Genomic DNA, 26,231 nt, shown 5'->3' with positions numbered 1-26,231 from the left:
ACAAAAACAAACAGAGCGAGAGGGGCCAGAGGCGCTGCTGGGCGACGGCCGAGGCTGAGGTGCGGGGTCGGGGCCGGCGGAGCCGGGGCCGGGGGAGCGGCGGCGGCGGCGGCGGCGGCAACGGTGGCCCGAGGGGTCAGTACCGAAGGGCGCGGCTCGCACGCGGGGACTCTTCGTGGCTGCCCCTCCGCGTCCCCGACCCTCAGCCGAGGCCTCCGCACGTTGGGAAGGGGAGGGGGCGTGGAGGCCGCGGCCCGGGCTGGGCGGGCCGGGGCCGGGCAGCGCCGGGCACGGGGTGAGGGGAGGGGCGCCCGTGCTTCTTCGTTCGTCCCTCCGTCACGGGGGGCCGGGGCCCCAACGCCCGGGGCTGCAGGGAGGCGGCCCCGCTACCCTCCTCGCGGGCCCGCCCCCTCCTCCACACCTTCCCCGGGCGCGCGCGGGCACCCGCGGCCGAGGGGCCCCCGGTCCGGGACGGGGGTGGGCGCGGTGCTTGGCGGGGAGGCGGCCACCGGGTTGGGAAGGTGCGTGTCCTCCCCGCCCCCCGGCCTCGAGAGACCCCACGGACATCTCCCGGCACCCCGCTGCACTCCCAGCTCCCCCCACCCGCCCCCGCCATGCCCCGGGGCCTGGGCCCCGCCGCCGCCGCCGCCCGCCGCTGGGGTCCCCGCCGTCCCCCCCCCTCGCTCCGGTCCCCCTTCTCCGTGCCCTGCCTCCAGCCGAGGATCCCCTTCTTGAATATGGAGGAAACAAAGGCAGGGAGGGAGCCCCCTTGTCGGTGACACGCGTGTCACGCGTGTAACGAACACGGAGTTTGTTGTTATTATTTTCTAAGAGTTGTGCGGGGACCTCGGGGTCGCCCTCCGCCCCACCCCCTCGGGAGGATTGGTCCTGGGCCCACCAGCCGCCGGGTCCCGCGGGGAGGAGACGTGCAGCCACGCGGGGTGCCGAGGGAACTGGCTGTTGGTTTGTTTTTGTTTTAAACCCCGGTTTCCACGGTTTATTTGTAGACCGGGCATTCTGGTTAATTTAAGGTTTTTTTTGAGAACCTCCTCCCCCCTCCTTTTAAAGAGACTTTGATGGATATGTTCCAAATATAGTTCCTGATATTTATGCTCCTAAACTTCCTGCATTCTAGTGTGTTGAATTCCTTAATATCTCAGTGGGCATCTTTGAGTTCCAGTGTGATTGGGCTTTTCCTCGTGGTAAGGTGAAGGGAAGTAATTGTTAGAATTGGGGGGAAAATTAATACTATTTGAGTATTTTTCCATAGTCTTTTTGTATTATTGTGGTTGGGTGCTTTGAGCTGACTTACAATGGCTAATGAGTATGATTGTAACTCAATGAATTCAGGTAATTTTCTAGTTAACATATGGACTAAACTTTCAAAACCGGCAAGGGTAATTTATGAGGCTATCAGAAAATGTATTGAAAAAATTTTAATTTCAGGCTTAGATTTTTCTGACTTGTGTGTATACTTTTGTGTTCTCATCTAAAATTAATTTTTGTAGGCTGGGAGTCTGGTTTAGTGGTAGAGTGCTTGCCTAGCATGCATGGAGTACTAGATTGGATTCCTTAGTACCACATACACAGAAAAAGCCCGAAGTGGCCTTGTGGCTCAAGTGGTAGAGTGCTAGCCTTGAGCAAAAGAAGCTCAGGGACAATACCCAGACCTTGAGTTCAAGCCCCAGGACTGGCAAAAATAAATATTTTTTTTCTAGATTAGTAAGAAGGAAATGGGGTTTATATAGTTCTTTGCTTTCCATTTTTAAGTTGGGAGTAACATTGTTAAGGATTGTTAAATTGGGGAAAGTCTACTAGTTAGAAGAGAATGAAAATGTGGAAAGTATCTTTAACCTTTCAAATATGATTACTATCAAATGTGACTTGTACTTGGTGAGATTTTGATTCTTTAAAGACACAGGACTTTTTTTGTTAGGATTATGTAATTGCAAATTTAATAAGTTATTAGCAATCATCATTGCCTGATAGTTTTCTTTGAACATCTGAATATCTTCTGTATAATAGTATGAGGGATGCAGTTTTAAAAATTTGATGTAACAGTAGAAGTCTGTGTTTAATTTTTCTTGTATTGTATATATGAGATCTGCTATATAGTTCTGATTCTTCCATTGTGTACCTGTTTCTCCTTGGACAGAAAATCCCCCTTCTCTGAATTTGTTGCTGGTGCAGAGTGGAACACCTACCTCAAGATTGTCTTGTGAGGTACGTGATGCATGTAAAATTCACTTTGAATTATAAGGGCCTTATAATCACCAGTTAAATTAATTTCCTTTCCTTTACTAGATTTTGCAGAAAATATTTTCTTATTTCATGAAGAATGGAAAATATTTTTAATGTAACTATAGTTTAAAATCTCAAGCATAGCCAGGTGTCAGTGGCTCAAGCCTGGAATCCTAGTTACTCTAGAGGCTGAGATCCGAGCTTTAGGGTACCAAGCCAGCCCTGGCAGAAAAGCCCTTGACATTCTTATCTCCAGTTAACTAGGCCCCCCCCCCCAAAAAAAAAAGCCAGAAATGGCACTGTGGCCCAAAGTGGTAGAGCACTAACTAGCCTAGAGCACAAAAGCTCAGAGTGCCCAGGCTCTGAGTTCAAGCCCCAGGATCAGCAAAAACAACAACAACAAAAATAAACAACAACAAAACCCCTCAAACGTGTCAGATACTGCTTTATCCCTTTCTGTGCATAAGTAATTCATGCACAGAAAATGAATGTGGCATTTTCAGCCATGGAAAATGCTAAATGTTTGTAGACTGTTTATGTACATATATAGCTGTGTGAATCAGTATTACATTTTAAGATTCATTTTTTCCTAAATGTAGAGTTGTTTAGAATTATATTGGAAAATGATTGTATAAAGTCACATGTCAGTTTATTTATTTTTTTGGTGCTGGGGCTTGAACTCAGTTCCCCCTCTCAGCTTTCTGGGTCATAACTGGTGCTCCACCACTTGAGCTGTACCTCCAGTATGGCATTTTGCCTGGTTATTTGGCTATATGTTGTTTTGGCTTACTAAAAATCATAAAGTCCTCCAGGCCTCAGCTTCCTGAGTAGCTAGGATTATAGATGTAAGCCTAGGTGCCTGGCTGTCAGTTTATTTTAATATAATTAGATAATGAACTTATTATTTTCTAGTTTCTAAAGGAATGTGATAGTATTTTAGAAAAGGATTATGCCACATTGTGTTTGTTTTTTTGTCATAGATTAATACCTTTTTTCTTTGAGAAAAGGCTTTTAATTTAACAAATAATACTACTTATGTATGTTGTTAAAAGTTTTACCTTTGAGTACCAAGAGTCATGGTATATCATTTTTTTCTTAAAATGACATAGAGTAGGATATGTTATTTGAAAAAGTAAGTCTTTCTGTAATTTATTAACATTTTCACTAATTTGTGCATTTTATATCCAAAAGTTCAGCACATTGCTAATGAATAATTGTAAATGATTGGGAAATCTAAAGTCAATCTGTATTACTTAAACAATAAAACAGGTTAAATAATTATTTAAAGAATATTAAAAAATTGTATTGCAAAGGTGATGTACAGAGGGGTTAATTATATAGATCAGGTAATGAGTACATTTCTTCCCTTATTTTCTCCTAGTTTTTTTCCCCTTCCAGCTCCCCTCCCCCACAAGTTGTATAGCTTATTTTTAATATAGTATCTAGTGAGTATCACTGATGAATTAGTTCACCCTTTGTCCCACCATTTCTATGCTTCTCCTTACCCTCGCCCAAACAGATAAACTTATATGAGACAAAAAGTACAGAAATAAAAATAGGGACAAAAGAGGAAAACCAAACACTCAAAAAGTAAAATAAAAAATTTCTTGTTTCCATTTCTTGGCGTTCATTTCAATAAATATCATTTTATATGATCATATGCACAGAGCTGTTGAGCCTTTGTGAGCTTCAGAATATCTTCCTGTGGTCTCACTGTCTGAATGTTTAGAGTCCTGTTTAATCTATCATGTCCAAGTATAATTTTTTGGTTTAAAGAATACATCTGGAGACATTCCAAAATCTAACTGGCTATGCTGTGTGTGTGTGTGTGTGTGTGTGTGTGTGTGTGTGTGTGTGTGTGTGTGTGTGTGTGTGCGCGCGTGTGCGTGTGCGCGCTGGGGCTTGAACTCCGAAAATCTAACTGGCTATGCTGTGTGTGTGTGTGTGTGTGTGTGTGTGTGTGTGTGTGTGTGTGTGTGTGTGTGTGTGTGTGTGTGTGTGTGTGTGTGTGTGTGTGTGTGTGTGTGTGTGTGTGTGTGTGTGTGTGTGTGTGTGTGTGTGTGTGTGTGTGTGTGTGTGTGTGTGTGTGTGTGTGTGTGTGTGTGTGTGTGTGTGTGTGTGTGTGTGTGTGTGTGTGTGTGTGTGTGTGTGTGTGTGTGTGTGTGTGTGTGTGTGTGTGTGTGTGTGTGTGTGTGTGTTGGGGCTGGGGCTTGAACTCCGAACTGGGGCACTGTCCCTGAGCTTTTTTGCTCAAACCTAGCACTCTACCACTTGAGCCATAGCTCCATTTCTGGCTTTTTATGGTTAATTGGAGTTAAGGGTCTCCTGGGCTCTTTTCCTTCCTGGACTGGCTTTGAACCCTGAACCTTAGACCTCAGCTTCTTGAGTAACTAGTTATAGGTGTGAGCCAACGGTGCTCAGTTCTTGACATTTTAAATTGTACCACAATAATATTGGATCTGTATCACTCAGATAATTGACTAAAGAAGAGGTAAATGATTTGATCCCAATATTAATGATTTTAAGCAATTTTGAAACTAAGGGCCTAGAGTACCAAGATGCTTATGTATTTATTTGTGTATTTATTTTGTGGTGCTGGGGATTGAGCCCAAGGTCTCTTAGGCAAGTACTATACATACCACAAAGCTATTCCTAGGTGTCCTCCCTTCCCCCCTTTTTTGGAATCGAGGTATCAAGGTAGCCTTGAACTCACTGTGTAGCAAAAGGTAGCTTTGAATTATGATCTTGTTGCCTCTACTTTCTGAATTCTGTGATTACAGACAATATGGCAGTAGGCTGAGATCTGGAGGATTGTTGGTTTGAAGCCATTCTGGAAAGAAAAGTTTTTAAGACTATTTCTAAATAACATGCAAAAAATCCAGATAAGAGGCGTGGCTCAGGTGGTAGAGTACCAGCTGAGACCCCTTCCAAATAATATTTTTCATATAAATTAGTAATGCTCATTATGTAAAAAGGTGATTTAAAATTTTTCTCTCAGTCTCAAAGTCCTATAACAGCAGTCATATAGAAGCCTAGATAATGAAGTGGCAGATTCATCTACTTTCAGATAGGCTGTAGTATGAAAAAAATCAGACAATCATGTCATAATTTTTGATTTAACAAAAACTATTGTTTTATTTATTATAATCACTGGTAGAATATGGTCCAATGGTTATATCACTATATATGTTTATCAGATTAATTTTGAGACTTATATTCCTAAGAAATTGGGAAATAATGTGTATACACATGTACACATGTGTACACACATATATACACATATGTGTACATGTGAATGTTTCTTTAATGAACATATGGAAAATCTTTGTTTTAATTCCAAGTTTTAGGAGTACACAGACACATTTTGTTTGGTCTTAGATGAACTTCTCAAGAAATTAGGACATGTTGCGGGCTGGGGATATGGCCTAGTGGCAAGAGTGCTTGCCTCGTATACTTGAAGCCCTGGGTTCAATTCCCCAACACCACATATACAGAAATCAGCCAGAAGTGGCACTGTGGCTCAAGTGGCAGAATGCTAGCCTTGAGCAAAAAGAGAAGCCAGGGACAGTGCTCAGGCCCTGAGTTTAAGCCCCAGGACTGTTCCCCCCCCCCAAAAAAAAAAAAAAGAAATTAGGACACGTCGAATTATATCCCTATTTAAAGAGAATAAGTAAATGTTATAGACAAAAAAAAAGAAATATGGAACCGAATATTAGTTTGTCATCAGATATTGAAAGCTTAGGAAGAGGAAGTATGGCTCAAATAGTAAATTGCCAGCCTTTTTCAAAAAGCCAAGCAAGAACATGAGGCCCTGAGTTTAAGCCCCAGTATTAGAACAACAACAACAAAATCCTATTCAGAGGTGGAAGTAGACAGATTGTGGTGCAAGGCTGGTCCTGGCAAAGGCATAAGACCCAATTTGAAATAAAAGTAGGATCAGAGTGTGGTTCAAATGGTAGAGCACCTGTTTAACAACAAGCACCAAGCACAAGTCCCTGCATTCAAACCTCGGTACTGGAAAAAAAAAAAAAAAAGAAATTGAAAGCTTAAAAACAGACTTGGCAGTTTTTAAAAGAAAGCTTAAAGAAGTTGCATTTGTCTTAATTATATCAGTGAGGAAAACATTGACATTTTTATTTTTGTTTTTTAAAAAACAGATTCTAAGGGAAGACTTCCATTTGGTAATTTGTTTAATCAGTGCAAGTGAAATTAAGGAACAATGGATGTAGAAAATGAGCAGGTACTGAATGTAAATCCCACAGGTAAGTATTATCTTAAATCTTGATTTTGTGAACAAACTTCAGGCAATTTGATATTTTAAGAAAAGGTAATAGCAAAACTGTCTTCAGTAGTAGTACAAGACCACATTATTTTTAAGGTCAGATTTTGTTTTCATGTAAATTTAGATGTCCTTATTTTTTTCTTCCTGTCTTTTATATCTTCTGCATTCTTGTTTGTATATAGTATAGAATAGAGAATAATAGTCAACTTAATAGTTTCACAGGGCCTAGTGATTGCTGCACTATTAAGTGTAAGTGTCTAGTATGTACAGGTTGCACAGAACTTAATACCTGGAAGGTTATGGTATTAACTCTAATGAAAAGTAGAATGACTACTACTAGTTGTGAGAGTACTCTTAGTTTAGTTCTGATGATATCTCACACACTTAATAACACTACTTTCCAACTACTCTAAAAATATGGAAGACATTATTCTACTCCTCTTTACACCTGAGTCATCTTCTTAAAAGCTATTTTTTTAGGAAAAAATATTACACTATTAACTCTAGATACTAGCCTTGTCTTTTTTCAATTACTTTGTCAATGAACTATTGTAACATTTTCTTAGCTCCTCTCCCCCTTTATGCTTAACCTTTTCAAGTATATTCTGTATTCTACCAAACTAATCTCTCCACCTCCTCCCTAAGATGTATAAGCTTTGAGTTTGGATGTGAGAGTTGTTAGCAGTGATTTTGATGGAGTAAGCAGGATCATGGATGGATAATGAATGACCTTAAGTTACATGGCAATGTTGACACTTTATTGTGAGATAATGGGAAACCTTTCAAAGAGTTTTCACTTATGCTAGAAACAGTCTGTGGTTTGGAGAAATATTTGAAGACTACAAGCAAGGAGACTTACTTAGATATCTAGTGAGATAATTTGAGGCCCAGGGCCAGTGGCTGACTCCTGTAATTCTGTCGACTCAGGAGGCTAGTATCCAGAGAATTGTGGTTTGATGCTAGCCTGATCATCAAAAAGTTCAAGAGATCCTACCTCAAAAACAGGTCTGGGGAGCCTGGCTCAAGTAGTACAGTGCCAGTCTAGCAAGCTCAAGGCCCTGAATTGAAACCCTAGTACTACCAAAAAAAGAAATTTATTTGAATACTTAATGCTTACTTGTTTTGAGATTACCATTGTGGTTTTTCCTATCTTTTTATGCTTTGTCAAGAACTGAAAAGGTTTTAGCACCTATTTTTAATAGATTAATTACAATGTTTAGTTTCAGTGGGTCTTCTTACATGTTAAAGGCTATTGTAGAGGTGATACATTGTAATTATATAGTTAGGTATATTTCAAGCCATTTGAGTTATTCAGCTCTTAATTGAGTTATACTGAACAAAAGTCTAGTGTGTTGGTAACTAATTCAGTAGCCTTTCTAACTTAAGTTCTTAGCTAGGCTGCCAGTAGCTTTTGGTTACTCAGGAGGCTGAGCTCTCAGGATCACAGTTCAAAGCAAGTCCAGGCTTGGACTCAACTCCATTTACACTTAAACAGAAAAATGCTGGGCTGGAGATAGGCTCAAGTGGTAGAGCACCAGCCGTGAGTAGAAGGATGATTGAGAACATGTGTCCTTGAGTTCAGGCCCTAGTATCTGCACAAAATAACAAATGTTTTCACTCTCTTTGTGGTCTCCATGGGCATTTGAGTTTACAGAATGAGGGATACTCTACCATACATGCTGATACTCTATTGTACATGGTGATACAAAGAATATTCTAGTCATTATTTGAGGCTAAGACCTTGTTGGAAAAATAAGACTAGTTCTAAGAGAAATAACAAATTGGTTTCCATGATATGAGTATTAGTGTTACTTTGGCTAGACTTGTTAGCAAGACTTTGATGTCCTGAAGGATTTTCACAACTAAAAGAAGAACAAGTGAGGATGATATTCTAAGCAGGAACCACTGGGAACTCCAAATATGTTGCTGTCTTTCAGAGGATAATATGATACCCTTAAGTAGGTTAGAAAATTTCCAGAGGATAAAAAGTTTGGGAGAAAAATGAGGGTGGAGGTAATAAATTGGATAAGAAATACATTCACTGCCTTACATATGAAACTGTGACCCCTCTGTACATCACTTTGACAATAAAGAAAAAAAAAGTTTGGGAGATGAGCTAGGACTTGGAGATAATGGCTTTATCAAGAAAAAATATATCAAGAAAGACTTGTCTTGAGGGCTGGGGATATAGCCTAGTGGCAAGAGTGCCTGCCTCGGATACACGAGGCCCTAGGTTCGATTCCCCAGCACCACATATACAGAAAATGGCCAGAAGCGGCGCTGTGCTCAAGTGGCGGAGTGGTAGCCTTGAGCAGGAAAAGCCAGGGACAGTGCTCAGGCCCCCTGAGTCCAAGGCCCAGGACTGGCCAAAAAAAAAAAAAAAAAAGAAAAAAAAAAGACTTGTCTTGAAGAATATGATAGTGGAATAATCATTCTCACTCTGTAAACATGTAATCATGTATATATATGTATATATATATACACACACATATATTATTATATACACACAAAATCATGTTTGCCAAATGTCTTCCAGATTCTTTGGATTGTTAATATTTTCTGAGTATCTGTAATTCAGCTGGGAATATTTGAGAAGCCATTTAAATATTCTGAACCTTAGTTCCCTATCTGTAAATTGTACAATAATTGCCAAGCTTACTGGTAAATGAAAGGGCATCTGGTACAATGCCAAATAAGTAGTGGACATTTTGTAACTACTAGTTTATCTCCTTTCTCTCAAAATTCTTTGTCTTAATATCCTGGTTGCTAAATTCTCTGCTCAGCAAAAGTTAACCGTTTTATGTTTCTTGTATTAACGTAGATTTTTAAAAATTTAATGTGAGGTAACTTTTTCCAGGAAATCTTGTACATTAAAATTTATTTCCTTAGTTTACTTTCTTTGGTAATAGGAAAAGTAATCTTCTTGTTATGCCATATGAAATTATGTTATTAACCTACAAAATGGTAATTTCATGTATTCTGCCTAATCAAACTTAAGACTATTCCAGGAATAACAGTAGATGCTTAAAATACTTAATTTCTTCTTCTTTTTCTTTCTAAGATCCTGATAATTTAAGTGATTCTCTGTTTTCTGGTGATGAAGAAAATGCTGGGACTGAGGAAATAAAGAATGAAATAAATGGCAATTGGATTTCTGCATCCTCCATTAATGAAGCTAGAATTAATGCCAAGGCAAAAAGACGACTACGAAAAAACTCATCTCGAGACTCTGGCAGAGGAGATTCAGTCAGTGATAATGGAAGCGAAGCAGTTAGGAGTGGAGTAACTGTGCCAACCAGTCCAAAGGGAAGGTTGCTTGATAGGCGCTCCAGATCTGGGAAGGGAAGGGGACTACCAAAGAAAGGTTGGTATATATTGTGTGCATAAAAACGCATGGTGAACAAATTATCTAGTTTTTGTACTATGAATTTCTTGTTCTGGAAATGAGAGAAATACAGTGCTATGATTTATGGTGTAAATAAATATTTGATATATATGTGTTTGTGTGTGTGTGTTTACAGAGTAGTGATGAGGACAATTCCACTTTTCTTTAGGTTGATACTTTTCTCTTGTATCTACAATAGACTTACTTCCTGGGGGCAGAATTTTTAATCTCCTATTTCCAGCAGTATGTGGTATACACTGATGTATTTCACAGTTATAAATTGTGCATCTAGGGCTGGGAATATGGCCTAGTGGGCAATATGGCCTCGTATACCTGAAGCCCTGGGTTCAATTCCCCAGCACCACATATAGAGAAAACGGCCAGAAGTGGCGCTGTTGCTCAAGTGGCAGAGTGCTAGCCTTGAGCAAAAGAAGCCAGGGACAGTGCTCAGGCCCTGAGTCCAAGCCCAGGACTGGCCAAAAAAAAAAAAAAAAAAAAAAGTAAATAAAACAAATAAATAAATAAATTGTGCATCTACTGTGTTTGAAAGTAGTCAGAAATTTATCATACCTGTTATCTAATGGATCTAGTTATGTCCCCTGTGAAGAATACATACATACATTTGGTAATAACATTTGGTAAAATCTGGGTAGAATTTAAATATTTTCATAGATATGGCTTGGAGGTCTCTTTAGCTCTCTTATTTTTGAGTGGATTTGCTTTATTTCATGTCTGCATCCCCAGCATGTGGGTAGGGACTACTAACATGGGTGTGTAAACTTGTGTCTATAGTAGGATTTTGATACAGTTTGGAGGTTTGATTAACTTCTGAGTAGTGGGAGCTTTGGTTAAGATCCTGATAATTTAAGTAATCTCTGGATGATGAAAAAACTTGGAATGAATGAAGAACAGTTAAACATGGAAATTGGATTGTAGCACCTTACATTAATAAAGCTAGAATTAATCGAAGATGACTAGAAGGCTAAGACCAGGAGGATTACGATTTAGTTCTAGGTTAGCTTAGGCAGAAGAGTAGTCTGTGAAACTCCTCAGTAGAAGAAACAGTTTTTTAGCTTCTATTTAGCATTTGTGCATTTCACATTATTTCATGTTTCAATTAAAATTTGTGAACTATGAACTTTTCTTTCCTTTCTCCATTCTAAACTCTTTCAGGTGGTGCAGGAGGCAAAGGTGTCTGGGGTACACCTGGGCAGGTGTATGATGTGGAGGAGGTGGATGTAAAAGACCCCAACTATGATGATGACCAGGTATCAATTGTTCACTTTGTTTTTTTGAGACAAGGTCTTACTATGTAACTCATGCTGGCCTGGAACTGATAGTCTTCATGCCTTATCCTCCCTTGTGCTAGGATTACAGACGTACTAAGATACCTAGTACTCATTCTCTCTCTCCCTCTCTCTAAATTTAAAGTGTTTGTAAATTTTTTTACTTCATTTTTGTTCACACATAATTTGTCACATCATATATATATATTTACAATGTATAGTTATCAAATCATACATACACAAGCATGCATACACATACACAGAGTTTTATACTCAGTATTTTCTTTTTTAAAAAATTATTTATTGTCAAAGTGATGTACAGAGGGGTTACAGTTACATACGTTAGGCCATGGTTACATTTTGTGTGTGTGTGTGTGTGTGTGTGTGTGTGTGTGTGTGTGCATGTACTGCTTCTCAGGCTTGAACTCAGGGCCTGAGCACTGTCCCTGGCTTCTTTTTTTTTTTTTTTGCTCAAGGCTAGCACTCTACCACTTGAGCCACAGCGCCATTTCTGGCCTTTTCTATATATGCAGTGCTGAGGAATCAAACCCAGGGCTTCATGTATACAAGGCGAGCACTTTACCACTAGGCCATATTCCCAGCCCAATATACTCAGTATTTTCAAATCACTAAGTTAAATTTAGGTTAGGGAACCCATTTAACTGTAGTAATGTATCTATGGTTTTTACTTGGGTTCTGGAGTCAAAAGGTTTTTATAGATTCACTTAGGATTATTAAATTTACCATTGAGCTAATAACAGTTTTTACAGTAATGATAATTGAAAAGAGATCCAGTTTTCTTTTGTATATCAAGAAAGAGTTTCAGCTATTGGGTTTCTTTTTTATATTACTGTTTAGGTTAGTAACTAGGATAAATTTTGTTTTAGGGATGTGCATTTATTTCCCTAGGGATAAAACTGAAAAAGTAATAGGTTTTATTTACTCTTCTTCTTTTGCCTTCCCTATCCATACCTTCTTCCTCTTTGGATTATTTTGAAGCAAATACCAGATATCATGACATGGTTTTTGTAATTAACTGTCTTTGAAAAAGATAGGAAATGATATATTTATTATTATTATTATTTTTTTTTGGCCAGTCCTGGGCCTTGGACTCAGGGCCTGAGCACTGTCCCTGGTTTCCTTTTTGCTCAAGGCTAGCACTCTGCCACTTGAGCCACAGCGCCACTTCTGGCCGTTTTCTGTATATGTGGTGCTGGGGAATCGAACCCAGGGCCTTATGTATACAAGGCAAGCTCTCTCGCCACTAGGCCATATCCCCAGCCCAGGAAATGATATATTTATTATTTTAAACAGGAAAATAATGAGGGCATATATTAGGTTGTTTAATTGTGTATTGTTCATATGTATGTCCTTACCTTTTTGGTTTGTTTGTTTGCTGGTCTTAGGACTTGGTCTCAGGGCCTGGACTCTGTCCCTGAGCTGCCTTTTTTTTTGCCAGTCCTGGGCCTTGTACTCAGGGCCTGAGCACTGTCCCTGGCTTCTCTTTGCTCAAGGCACCACTTGAGCCACAGTGCCACTTCTGGCTGTTTTCTATATATGTGGTGCTGGGAAATCGAACCCAGGGCTTCATGTATACGAGGCAAGCACTCTTGCCACTAGGCCATATTCCCAGCCCCCCTGAGCTTCTTTTGGCTCAAAGCTAGCACTCTACCACTTGAGCCACTTCTGGCTTTTTTAAAGTAGTTTATTGGAGATAAGAGTCTTATGGACTTTTCTGCCTGGGTGACTTCAAACTGCAATCCTCACTCAGAGTTTAGCCTCCTGATTAACTAGGATTACTTACAGGTGTGAGCCTCCAGCACCTGGCTGGTACTTACCTAGTTTAGTTCGTCTGTCTTGGAAATATTTCCAACAGAATATGAACAAATATATTTCAAAGCCAGGTGCCATGCCTGTAATCCTCACTGTTCAGGAGGCAGAGATCTGAGGATCATGGTTTGAAGGTATTTGCAGCAGGAAAGTCCTTGAGAATCTTATCTCCAACAGACTACCAAAATGCTCGAAGTGGAACTGTGGCTCTAATTCTACCCTTGAGCAAAAGAAGCTCAGGGACAGTGCCCAGGCTCTGAGTTCAAACCCAGAACTGGCAATACACAGTCACAGGCACACATTTAAAACCATCTGATTTAAGAGTTATATGACCTGCTGAATTATTATGCTGTCAGGTGTATGTTAGACTGAAAACATTCAGAAGTTTGATGAATAAATATTTGAGAGCTTTTTTAATAGCAAAAAGGATGGTTTGGTGAATAGACATTTATCTTCTTTGATGAATTTCAGTGAAGCAGTACTCCTCATTCTTTTCTTTTAGCACTGGGTATTGAACCCAGGTCTCTTGCTTACTAGCAGATGTTCTACTTGAGCCACACTCTTATCTGAAAAATGCTTTACTTTAGATTTTTTTAGTTACTATAATATTGATTTTTTTAATACTTAAGATTATAACTTTTTCTTCCCTCTTCCTTTATAGGAGAACTGTGTTTATGAAACAGTAGTTTTGCCCTTGGATGAAACAGCATTTGAAAAAACGTTAACACCAATTATACAAGAATACTTTGAGCATGGAGATACTAATGAAGTTGCGGTAGGTTTGAAGTTTAAAAGATAATCTCTTCAGTAAATGAGAGGAGCAATATTATATATAAAACTTACCTAGAGTGATCTTGGATCATGAGATACTTTTCAATGCTTTAATCTGCATACATTTCTAATTCAGAAAGGAAATAAAATCTTATATTGAATCACTTGTTCTTACATAAATATTTGGGATCTGACCATCTCCGTGCCATTTTTGTTTTAATAATGTTATTATATACATTTGTAATATTTACTTTAGCAATGTCAGGGCATTTATGGGCCCTCTGAAGCCTCTTATGGGGTTTCAGTTGAAAATTCCTTTCTTAGGCCAGGTGCTAGTGGCTCATGCCTGTAATCCTAGCTAATCAGGAGACTGAGAGCTGAAGGATCATGGCAGTCAGCCAAGGCAGAAAAATCTGTGAAATTCTGCCTTTAATTATCCAGCAAAAAAATCTAGAGTGGAGGCATGGCTCAAGTAGTATAGTATAGTACACTAGCTATGAGAAAAAAAAAATGCCGTGTGTGTGGTGCTTTCTTAGCTAATAGTCTAGATATTCTATTGATGAGCTGTGCTCCTGTCCACTTTTTCAGATTGGTGATTTTTGTGATTAGGGTCTTGCTTTCTGCTGGCGTGCTTGCCCGTGCTGTATTCTTCCTACTTTTGGGCTTCCCATAGTTTGTGGGATCACAAGCGTGTGTCCAGCTTTCCTCCATGGTGATGGAGGTTTGTGGATTTTCTGCCCAGACTGGCTTGGAGCCCTAATCCTCCCAATCTCAGTTTTCCATGTCGTTTGCGATGCAGTCTCCCAAGTAGAATTCCAGGCATGAACCACTAACACTTAGCTCTAGTTTCCTTTGATATTTATTTAGTAAAATATTCTGAATTAGGTTATATTTCTATTCTGTTCAGAACTCAAAGAACACCAATAGAGAATTGAAAAATAATGTATACTGAAACAGAGGATAAACTTAAATGCTTTTGAATCATAATCTCTATGAGAATGTTTAATGCATTTAATATGCATTGTTTATAAATTAAACTAGAAAAGTAAATTTTTAAAATTATTAGTACTGCATTAAAATACAATAATGATTTTTAAAAGACATTTATAATTTAGATCCTTATAGTCCATACTAAACCACTCCAAAATAGAATTTCCCAAGTGTGTGTGTGTGTAATTTAAAAGGCTCTTTTTTGTGTGCTGGTACTGGGGCTTAAACTCAGGGCCTTGTGCTCTTGGCTTTGGTTTGCTCAAGGTTGACACTATAACACTTGAGTTACATCTCCACTTCAACTTTCCTGATTTGTTTTTTGCCAGTCCTGGGACTTGAACTCAGGGCCTGAGCACTGTCCCTGGCTTCTTTTTGCTCAAGGCTAGCACTCTACCACTTGTACCACAGTGCCACTTCTGGCTTTTTCTATATATGTGGTGCTGAGGAATCGAACCCAGGGCTTCACGTATACGAGGTGAGCACTTTACCACTAGGCCATATTTATTCCCAGCCCAACTTTCCTGATTTGTCTCTTGAAGTTTGTCATCTCTGGATTTTCAAGATTTCAATATAAAGCAAGTATTTAGTGCATGCCATTGTGAAAGAATTTGTAATAGGTGATCCCTGTCTTTCTGAAGCTCATTTGAATGAAGGAAATGACACATAAACAGTTACTAAGATGTAAAGTGAAAGAATCCATTCTATAGAAAAAGAGTTTCAGCCCTTTGAAGTCAGGAACTGTTGAAATACGGTATACCAATATTAACTAAGCCTGTTGTGGAAGCATTGAGTGGGAAGCAGTGCAAGAGGTGATTCTGAGCTATCTTGAAGTATGGGCAGGGGATTTCCAGGTAAGATGGTTGAAGATTTTCCAGAAAGAGGAATGTTAGTTTGAAAAATGGTAGTTGTTAAAGTGCAGTCAAGGATAATGTAGTGATGAAGGTGTTACTAACCAGGATACCAGTTGCATGTTTATGAAAATAGTCCTGGCATTCTTTTAAGTAGTAGTTGATGGTACAGAGGTTCCAAGAAAACTTCAGTAAAGAGAAGGGCACTCTGATTGAACATAGTTTCTAGGGTCCTGCTATGTTTTTCACTTCAAATTTGGTCATTTTTGGGTACCCATGGCCATTTATTAATTTTCTTGTGCTTTACATATATTGAATGAGGTGATACAAAGTGGCTGTTTTAAAAGAAGAAATAGGGGCTGGGGATATGGCCTAGTGGCAAGAGAGCTTGCCTCGTATACATGAAGCCCTGGGTTCAATTCCCCAGCACCACATATACAGAAAACGGCCAGAAGTGGCGCTGTGGCTCAAGTGGCAGAGTGCTAGCCTTGAGCAAAAAGGAAGCCAGGGACAGTGCTCAGGCCCTGAGTCCAAGGCCCAGGACTGGCCAAAAAAAAAAAAAAAAAAAAAAAAAAAAAAGAAGAAATAAAAAAGTGGCCATTAATAATGGCATTTGTAGCTGTTCCTTTTATTTTTTTTTATTTTTTTTTTTTTGCTAGTCCTGGGGCTTGAACTCAGGGCCTGACCACTGTCCCTAGCTTCTTTTTGCTCAAGGCTAGCACTGTATGACTTGAGCCACAGTGTCACTTCAGATTTTTTCTGTTTATGTTGTGCTGAGGAATCAAACCCAGGACTTCATGTATGCTAGGCAAGCACTCCACCACTAAGCCGCTTGAACTCAGGGCCTGGGAGCTGTCCCTGAGCTTCGGTATTCAAGGCTAGTGCTCTGCCACTTGAGCTACAGCTTCTGTTCTGGCTTTTTGGTATTTAATTGGAGATAATCATCTCACCTACTTTCCTGCCCAAGCTGGCCTTGAACGGCAGTCTTCAGATCTCAGCCTACTGAGTACTTAGGATTATAGGCGTGAGCCACTGGTGCCCCAGCTGGTTACTTTATTCTTAACAGGAAAGCTTGACTGCACTCAAGCATTTAAAAAGTAATCCCAATTAAACATGGTTTAAGATCTCATTTTAAATGTATTGTAAAAGTTTAAATCAAATATTTATTTCAAGAGAAAGCTTTGAAGAAAAGTAGAATAAATAGCCTATGATAGTATAAAATGAATTTTTCCATAAATGTTCATCAATCTATATTTCTAGAAATAATATTAATAGGGCTGGAAATGTGGTGTAGTGGTAGAGTGCTTGCCTACCATGCATGAAGCCCTGGGTTCCATTCCTCAGTACCACATAAACAGAAAATGCTAGAAATGGTAGAATGTGGCCTTGAGCAAAAGAGGCAGGGGGCAGTACCTGGGCCCTGAGTTCAAGCCCCAGGACTGGCAAGAAAAGAAATAAATACAGCAAGAATATTAATAGATTATAAAACAGAGGATTAGTTGATACCAGACTTACAGTAGTATATAGCTTAATAAATAATTTTCAATTTAATTTACATTCTTGACTTTAATGATGTTCATGTAAGTAAAGGTTGATGAGTGGATCACTACCAGCCCAGCCCCATTGAGTATGACTGCTTTCTCGATATTTCTAAAGAGGAAGGGGTGACCAAGGGATATATAGATAAAAAGCTTGAGTTTCTATAAATAAAATTTTATTGAACTATAATGACATTTAAAAATAAAAATGTTTTATTCTTTTGAATAGGAAATGCTAAAAGATTTAAATCTTGGTGAAATGAAAAGTGGAGTACCAGTGTTGGCAGTGTCCTTAGCATTGGAGGGGAAGGCTAGTCATAGAGAAATGACATCTAAGCTTCTTTCTGACCTTTGTGGGACAGTCATGAGCACAAATGATGTGGAAAAGTCATTTGATAAATTGTTGAAGGATCTACCTGAATTAGCATTGGATACTCCTAGAGCACCACAGGTTTGTGTCATTCCTTTTTCCCTATACACTTTGAACTGAAGAAATAGCACATGTTCTCCCAGCACATTTTAATAGATGGAAGGGAAATGGCCCACATTTATTACCATGTGAAAACAATCTTCACATTAAAAAAATGCATTTTGTTATTTTTTTTAAAGTCTTTATAATTCTTTTTTTTACTATGCTCTGTATTGGTTTTAAGCTACATATTTATTTATATACTCTGTGTTTAATTTTATTAGATTTTTAAAGATATAGATTATAATTATACTTGAATTTGTTTACTCTTAATTATAAAATAGTTCATTATTTTCTCTTTTATCTTTGAAAACATGCAAGTGCTATCTTACCAACTTTTGATAAAAGTTTTAAGTATCAATTTGAAACAAGAATATAGGTAAGTTTCCAAATGGAGTTTGTAAACATACAGTGATCTACATAAATTGTTGAATTTGCACTGGAAAGTGAATTATTTTCTCCAACAAAAGAAAAAGGGGCTGGGAATATGGCTTAGTGGTAACGTGGAATCATAACCATACATGCTTTTCTGTAACTTAGTTTTTCTCACCTCATAAAATAAGATAAATAAATTCCTTTCACTTTAGCCATACAGTAGTGTACCTTTCATAGCCACACCTTTACTCTTTTACACTGGAGTTTTCAGTTTGTTAAATAATGCTATGAATATACCTTCAGATAATATTTTAATTCATCTTGGAAAGGCTAGGAAAAAATTAAGTGAAGTAAACCAGATCCAGAGAAACAAAGGTTGTATCGTTTCCTTCATTTTTGGTAGATAGAATGTACCCTATACATCTGTATAGGGTATATAAATACCTATAAATCTGTAAGAAAAGTTGGGTAGTATACAAGTGGTTATAAATGAATTAACTGGAGTATAAAAGAGACTATGGGGAGCTCAAATAGTTCAATCTTTTACAAAGACTAGGTCAAAGCCCAACAAAGTAAGTACCAGGAAATGAATACATCCAAGAGAGGAGGAAGGTCCAACCAGAGAAGGATAGAGGAATGAAGGAGGGAAGTAGGGGAGAAGGTAGTCAAGAATTCATTGTAAGCTGGGCTCTGCTGGTTCATGCCTGTAATCCTAGCTACTCAGAAGGCTGAGATCTGAAGGTCGTGGTTGGAAGCCAGCCTGGGCAGGAAAGTCCATGGGACTCTTACCTCTAATAAACTACTCAAAATAAGCTGGAAGTAGCACTGTGGCTCAAGTGGTAGAGTGCTAGCTTCGAGCCAAAGGAGGCTCAGGAACATAGCCCAGGCCCCTGAGTTCAAGCCTCAGAACTGGCAAAAAAAAAAAAAAAAAAAAAAAAAAAAAAAAAAAAAGATGTTGTATGTACCACAAATTAAGAAAAAGTAAGAGGGAGGGGTAGGTCAAAGGGGGTGAGAATGTTGAAGGAGGTGACACTGATCAAGATGCATTGTATTCATAAATGATTTTGTTATATAGCACCTCATTTGTACAACTACTTTAAGATAATAGATTAAAAATATAGATTGCTTCAGTTTTTCTTTTGATAAAAACTAGACTTTGTTTTTAGAAAAGCGATTTCTCTTGACTTAAGTCATATTGTTAGCAAGTACTTTTGATTATATATTGAGTAACAAGGTGTTGGGAGTTTCAATAGTAAATAGTTTCAGTAAAATAGCCTCTAGTCTAATGGCATTTAACTTGAAGTCAAGATGAGGAGGGAGTGTATGCCAAGCATATCCATCAAGTGATAAATAGGTATTTTTGAATATACCAATATGTCTAGGTATCAACTATGTAGTTAAATATTCATCATTTATGTTCTAGAAATTTTGTTCTAGCCAGGTGCTGATTGCTCACATCTATAATCCTAGCTACTCAGGAGGCTGAGATCTGAGGATTGAAGTTTGAAGCCAGCCAGGGCATGAACGTCTGAGAGACTCTTATCTCCAATAAACTACTCAGAAAAAGCCCGAAGTGGCACTGTAGCTCCAGTGGTAGAGAAAGTCTTGAGCATAAAGAGGTTCAGGGACAGCTCCCAGGCCCCTAGTTCAAGCTCCAGGATGGACAAAAAAAAAAAGAGACACACACAGAGAAATTGTGTTCTATAGAGGCTTTAATTTTTTTAATGTAGTTATTTTTCTTTCTTATTATAGTTGGTGGGCCAATTCATTGCTAGAGCTGTTGGAGATGGAATTTTATGTAATACCTATATTGACAGTTACAAAGGAACTGTAGATTGTGTACAGGCTAGGTAAGTAATTTTGCCACAAGAATTTCAAAATTGAGGAATATATATAAAATCTTATTGAAATGAACTTAGCATTAATCCAATACTGTGGCTATGTATTTGTCACTAGTCTAGCTTCTCAATTACAATGAAGATTATTGACACGAAATAACAGGAAAAGGACATTAATAAAATAAGTAATTTCTGAGTTTTAGCTAACCTATTACCCTTCTCTGGGCCTCAGCTTTCTTATTTATAAAATATACTGTTGCATATAGAATTTTCTTTGTGCTTTTGTGTTCTAACATTCCACAGTTACTTAATACTGTGAGAGACAACATTACTAAAGGAAACTTATTTACAATTTTATTTTGTATGTACAGTGAAATCTTTCTTGGAAAACGTGTTTTTCATTTTGTTCTTTCGTATCATCAGTTATAAGTTAAATGTGACATAGCTACATGATTTTTTTTTAACCTCCTAGAGACTTATGTTTGGAATTCACCATGTCTTAGGTTTTCCCAGGTTTAGATATAAACTTAATTTTCTAGGGCTACTTCAGGTAATAGTTGGTATGGTTTCCTTAGATGACATGACATAGTTCTAGGTAAAAACTGTATGTGAAATATTCCTTCTCAGCTGGGCGCCAGTGGCTCAGGCCTATAATCTGAGTTAATTTAGGAGGCAGAGATCTGAGAATTATAGTTCAAAGCTAGCTCAAGCAGGAAAATCTATGAGGCACTTATCATCAGTTAACTACCCAAACACTGGAAGTGGAGCTGTCTCAAGTGGTAGTGCAAAAAAATAAAAAATGAAATAAAAATAAAAGCCCGGGATAGCTCCCAGGCTCCAATTCAAGCCCCAGGACTAGTACACACACTTCCTTCTCATTGCAGGTCAGTTATTTTGTAATATCTTTTAATTTTTAAAGTGAGAAATGAAAGCTAAAGAACATGAAGATGTTAATATGGAATATGTATTTCTTGCTATCTACTTTTATTTTGAAAAGTAGCTTTTAAAAGGAATTTTGAATTTTATATTTTTTTATATTATATGAATTTTTTTGGTACATAAGGCATTTTGTTAGCTTTACCACAATTTGGTAAGCCTTGGGCATATCCATGTATCAAAATTAATTTTTTCCTCTTTTTATATTTTGGTAGAGCTGCTCTGGATAAGGCTACTGTGCTCCTGAGTATGTCTAAAGGCGGAAAGCGTAAAGATAGTGTGTGGGGCTCTGGAGGTGGGCAGCAGTCTGTCAATCACCTTGTTAAAGAGGTACCTGTACTTATTGAATATTGTTGTTTAATTAAAATGTATTCTTGTGAGAGGAGAAAAGAATATACTAACTGGTGTTTTGTGGTTAAAAAAAATTCCAATTCAGTAGAACTACAAGTAGAAAATTGAATAATTTCTTTTATGTTTGCTTATCCCCTTTCACTACATATTATGTAAGTCTAAGTTGTTAAATTTTTTCTTTAATTTTTAAAATGAAACAGTTAAGTTGTGACAAGGGCTTTCATGAATAATTAGAAAAAGGTTCTCTGAACTTCAGAGAAGTGCGTGAAATCTTTGTCTTACATTAGCATTTAAAATTATTCAGTTGAAATGAAACTTTTTTGTTCTAATAAATACTTGCTATTCAAATTTTTATATGTGCAGTTTGAAACTGGGTGATTATGAATTGTAAGTGATGAATTGTGAGCACTAGAGTAGACCACAATGATAGGTTTTTGTTAGGAATATTACTACCTGTATACTTTCATTAAAAGAAAAAGTAATTGGATAATAGCACCAACAAATTAAAATTACCGAATTATTCCCACTGGGTTTTTCTGGTGTTCTGTAGCAAGAAATTTAAAACACCAATGCCCTTATCTATAGAACTTTAAGAAAAGATCTTAAGAAATCTTTCTGGATTGTTTTTTTTTGCAGGTCCTAGGGCATGGGCTGTGTGTCCCTGAGCTGCTTTGCTCAAGGCTAGTACTTTACCTTTTGAGCCACAATGCCTCTACCAGTTTTCTGGTGGTTAATTGGAGATAAATTGTGTAGACTTTCTTGCCCTGACTGGCTTCAAACTGCAATCCTCAACTCTCAGCCTCCTGAGTAGCTAGGATTACAGGTATGAGCCACAGGTGCCCAGTGTGAGACTCTCATCTCCAGTTAACGAATGAAAAACTGAAGTTGAGCTGTGGCTCATGTGGTAGAGTTCTAGCCTTGAGTGGAAAAACTAAATAAGGTCCAGTGGCCCGGCCTGAGCTCTAGTATGAGCATAAAAAAGAAAGAAAAAAGAAAATGTTAATAAGATACTATTTCCTGAACTGCCAAACTGTTTTGAGTATGGTTGTTTTTGACTTAGGGTCCTGAATTAATGTCTAGGTTGATATGGACAGTGACATTATCAATAAAAAGATGGAAACGGCAAAAATTTAAATAAGCTACCATTATATGTTTGAGGTTGATGTTATTGGATAATTGTTTACATGGAAACGTTAGACAAAGATGACTCCTAAGAATCTTACTTGTTTGTGTAACTAACCTTCAAAAATGCATGAAATCTTCTGGGCAACATTTTACTTTTTAAAGTTAGATGACAAATGTTAAAAGTAGTATAACAAATACTAAATACATTCATGGTAATTATAAAGTAAAATTAGTTAATTTAAATGCAACATATTATTTTCTTAAAACATAGGAATTATTAATCAGGATGTATTCTAGTGTTCTATTTTTATCTATCATGAAAATACATTGTTCAGGTTGGAAATAGAGATATTGAATGGAAATAGAGATATTAAATGCAAAGCTGGTTTTACAAGCAGTTTTTAGGAAAGAAATATTCTGAGTTGAAGCTGTTGTACTGAAAATCTTCTTACTTTTTCTCTAGAGCCAGTGATATTACTACTATACAATACTTGTGTCTATAGTTACAATTGGAATTACTGATGAGCATATTTCAGTAATGAGTTCAACTCTAGTAGAGAATAGAGAAATCATGCAGAAATCTTTTCCCTTCTTAATAATTTCCCATTATCATCTCTCATTCTTTTGGCTCCATTTGCATTACAATCATAATGATGCATTATTTTGTGCCACTTAGAAAATTCATATTGACATTTTGAGTTAGTGCCCCCTCTAGTGTTTAAAATTCCTTATCTTCAATTGGAAACTCCTTAAAGCACATACATTGTAAACTAACTTGACAGTTCAGTGATTAGTCAAACACACTAAAGCATTGTATTTGCTTCATAACCACAAACCATTTCAAAATTGTAAAATACTTATTTATGTAAAAATCCTCTTAGAATAGTATCGCGTCTTCTTAGCTGTTTGTAATTTGAACAACTTGCTTTTTAAACCTGATAGATTGATATGCTGCTGAAAGAGTATTTACTCTCTGGAGACATTTCTGAAGCTGAACATTGCCTTAAGGAACTGGAAGTACCTCATTTTCACCACGAGCTTGTTTACGAAGTAAGATTGCTTTGCCATACCAAAGAGTTTTTAGGAAATAGTAAGAAATGCTCATGTTTTTTCTTAAAAATTGTTAATGAAGTGATTTCTAAATTTTATATTATTGGGGCTGGGAATGTGGCTTAGCAGTAGAGTGCCTGCCTAGCATGCATGAAGCTCTGGGTTCAATTCCTCAGCACCACACAAACATAAAAAGCTGGAAGTGGCACTGTGGCTCAAGTGCTAGAGTGCTAGCTAGCTTTGAGCAAAAAAGAAGCCAGGGACAGTGTTAAGGCCCTGAGTTTAAGTCCCAGGACTGGCAAAAAATGTTACTACTATTTAATTTTTACATACTAGAAGAAATTGATATAACACATTCTAGTAAGTCTTTTCTGAATTAATAAAATTCATTATTTTGCTCAAATTTTAGGCTATTGTAATGGTTTTAGAGTCAACTGGAGAAAGTGCATTCAAGATGATTTTGGATTTATTAAAATCTCTTTGGAAGTCTTCTACCATTACTGTAGACCAAATGAAGAGGGTAAGTATCACATTAAGCAGTTTCTAGGCTTACACCTTAGGTATATAATTGAATAAAGATTTTGAATTGCTAATGAAAGTTTCTTTTAGGTATGTTTAATAGTATTATACTAATATGTTTTATTGTTTTTTTGTTTTGTTTTTTTTTGCCAGTCCTGGGCCTTGGACTCAGGGCCTGAGCACTGTCCCTAGCTTCTTTTTGCTCAAGGCTAGCACTCTGCCACTTGAGCCACAGCGCCACTTCTGGCCATTTTCTATATATGTGGTGCTGGGGAATTGAACCCAGGGCTTCATGTATACGAGGCAAGTGCTCTTGCCACTAGGCCATATTCCCAGCCTCTACTAATATGTTTTAAAACTTGCACTTCCTAGAAACTCATGCACTCATTTCTTAGAAAGTAAAAAAATTCCATCAATGGGACTTTTTGCCTATTTAATTAAAATATGATTTTGTGTTCTAGATCAAAGATTCAATTTTTAAGATATTGATACATTTTAATTTTATATGTAACAAACTTTTACCAAACTTTTACTTTGTTTTTGTATGTTGAAATTTTGGTGAAGTTATCTATGTTTCTTAAAAATGGTAAACGTAGCTAGAGGAGTAGATAAGAACTTGCCATCTCAAGCCTGTGGACATCTGTTTTAAGAACAGTTTTAGAGCAAATATTCTGAAACTTTTTTACTTGTTAAGGTTGAAATCAAGACTTTTCACCATAAGGCTAATAACTATTAGCCTTGAAGTATACATTGATAAATTGTTTTGTTGTATGTACTTTCTGGGCTAACAACTCTGTGTATCATTTTGTTTTAGGGTTATGAGAGAATTTACAATGAAATTCCAGATATTAATCTGGATGTTCCACATTCATACTCTGTGCTTGAGAGATTTGTAGAAGAATGTTTCCAGGCTGGAGTCATTTCCAGACAACTCAGAGATCTTTGTCCCTCAAGGTACTTTATTTAAATACTTTTTCAATATAAAACACTGAATGATATAGTTGGAAAGATTTCTGTCATTCCAACTTTTCAGATTATGGCTTTTCTATAGCAGAGAAAAGTTAAAAAATTTTTAATCATATGTATTTTGTTAGGTTGTTCGTTTGTAATTCTCAATCATATTGTTTCATATTTGGCCCAGGGTTTAGATTCCAAATAGTATTGTGGTGGGAATAAATACATTCTATATATTAGTTTTCTATTTTAAAACTTATCTAATTAACTTCAGTAATTATGATGTTACTAAAAAAATGGGTTGCTGTATGTGTGTGTGTGTGTTGCACGCGCGTGCGCATGCTTCCAGTACTGGGGCTTGAATTCAGGGCCGAGGTGCTATCCCTTAGCTTTATTTTGGCTGGTGCTCTACCATTTTGAGCCCTAGCTCCACTTCTTAACTGGAGATAAGTTTCATGGATTTCCCTGCCCCAAAGCTGGATTTGACCTGCGGTCCTGTCTCAGAGATCTTTCTAATTGCTAGGAGTATAGGCATGAGCCACTGGCACCCAACTTGATTTGGTTTTATAAAATGAAAACGTTTAGCAGGACAAAAGTCTGTGAATTTTTTAAAACAGTAATTAAGCCCTTTATATCTTAATGTACAACTAGAAAAATTCTGTTTTAAATTTTTTTCATTGCCAATAAGTTATAATTTGTATTTTTTTATGTTTTTGTTCTTTTAATTTCAGGGGCAGAAAGCGTTTTGTAAGTGAAGGAGATGGTGGTCGTCTTAAACCAGAGAGCTACTGAATATAAGAACTCTTGCGGTCTTAGATGTTATAAAAAATATATCTGAATTGTAAGAGTTGTTAGCACAGTTGTTTTTTTTTAAGCATTTGTTTTGGGTACAAAGCATTTGTGAAATTTTATAAACTTCATTTAAGGGGAATTTTTAAAAGAAGTGTTTTTTTTTCTTTGTTTTTGAGGGGATAAAGGAGGGACAAAAAGTAACCACTTCTTCTTAAGTGGAATATTCTAATAAGCTATCTTTTCTAAGTGCCATGTTTATGACCTAATCATTCCAAGTTTTGCATTGATGTCTTGACTGCCACTCCTTTCTTTCAAGGACAGTGTTTTTTGTAGTAAAATCACTGGTTTATACAAAGCTTTATTTAGGGGGTAAAGTTAAGCTGCTAGAACCCCGTGTTGGCTGCTGCTGATGAAATACTGTGCTTTGGGAGTAAAAAGAAAAAGTCTTTGTCTTAAAAGAATTTTTAAAAAGTGATTTAGTCATGAGACTTACTTATCTTTCCAGGGAACATATTGTTTGGTCTTAAAGACTAGACAGTTAAGTAAATGGTGGCTGGAACATCTATTTTTCTACAAAACTGGAAAAATGAACCTGGTTCTACAAGAATGTACAACACAAAATAAAACATGTGAAGCAGTGTTGATTCTTTA

The 26,231-nt window shown here is 37.5% G+C and overlaps 1 protein-coding gene across 3 annotated transcripts; it reads left to right on the top strand.

The window, feature by feature from the left end:
- Positions 1-26,231, top strand: Pdcd4 (programmed cell death 4). 3 transcript variants are annotated; one of them, XM_048338275.1, is made up of 13 exons: positions 1-59; positions 2,156-2,223; positions 6,399-6,503; positions 9,585-9,887; positions 11,082-11,176; positions 13,686-13,799; positions 17,401-17,622; positions 19,768-19,865; positions 21,005-21,119; positions 23,208-23,315; positions 23,725-23,835; positions 24,649-24,788; positions 25,520-26,231. In XM_048338275.1, exons 3-13 carry the CDS (start codon positions 6,461-6,463, stop codon positions 25,578-25,580), a joined length of 1,410 nt encoding a protein of 469 aa, XP_048194232.1. In that variant the 5' UTR covers positions 1-59; positions 2,156-2,223; positions 6,399-6,460; the 3' UTR covers positions 25,581-26,231. The 3 variants fall into 3 exon arrangements, with proteins under 3 accessions (XP_048194232.1, XP_048194231.1, XP_048194233.1); XM_048338274.1 differs by having other exon boundaries at positions 42-135; XM_048338276.1 differs by lacking the exon at positions 1-59 and adding an exon at positions 747-1,202.

The sequence above is a fragment of the Perognathus longimembris genome, chromosome 2 (assembly GCF_023159225.1).
Source record: "Perognathus longimembris pacificus isolate PPM17 chromosome 2, ASM2315922v1, whole genome shotgun sequence".
In the NCBI taxonomy this organism is placed as follows: domain Eukaryota; kingdom Metazoa; phylum Chordata; class Mammalia; order Rodentia; family Heteromyidae; genus Perognathus; species Perognathus longimembris.
The sequence above is the reverse complement of the archived record's forward strand: the minus strand, read 5'-3'. Positions and strand labels throughout refer to the sequence as shown.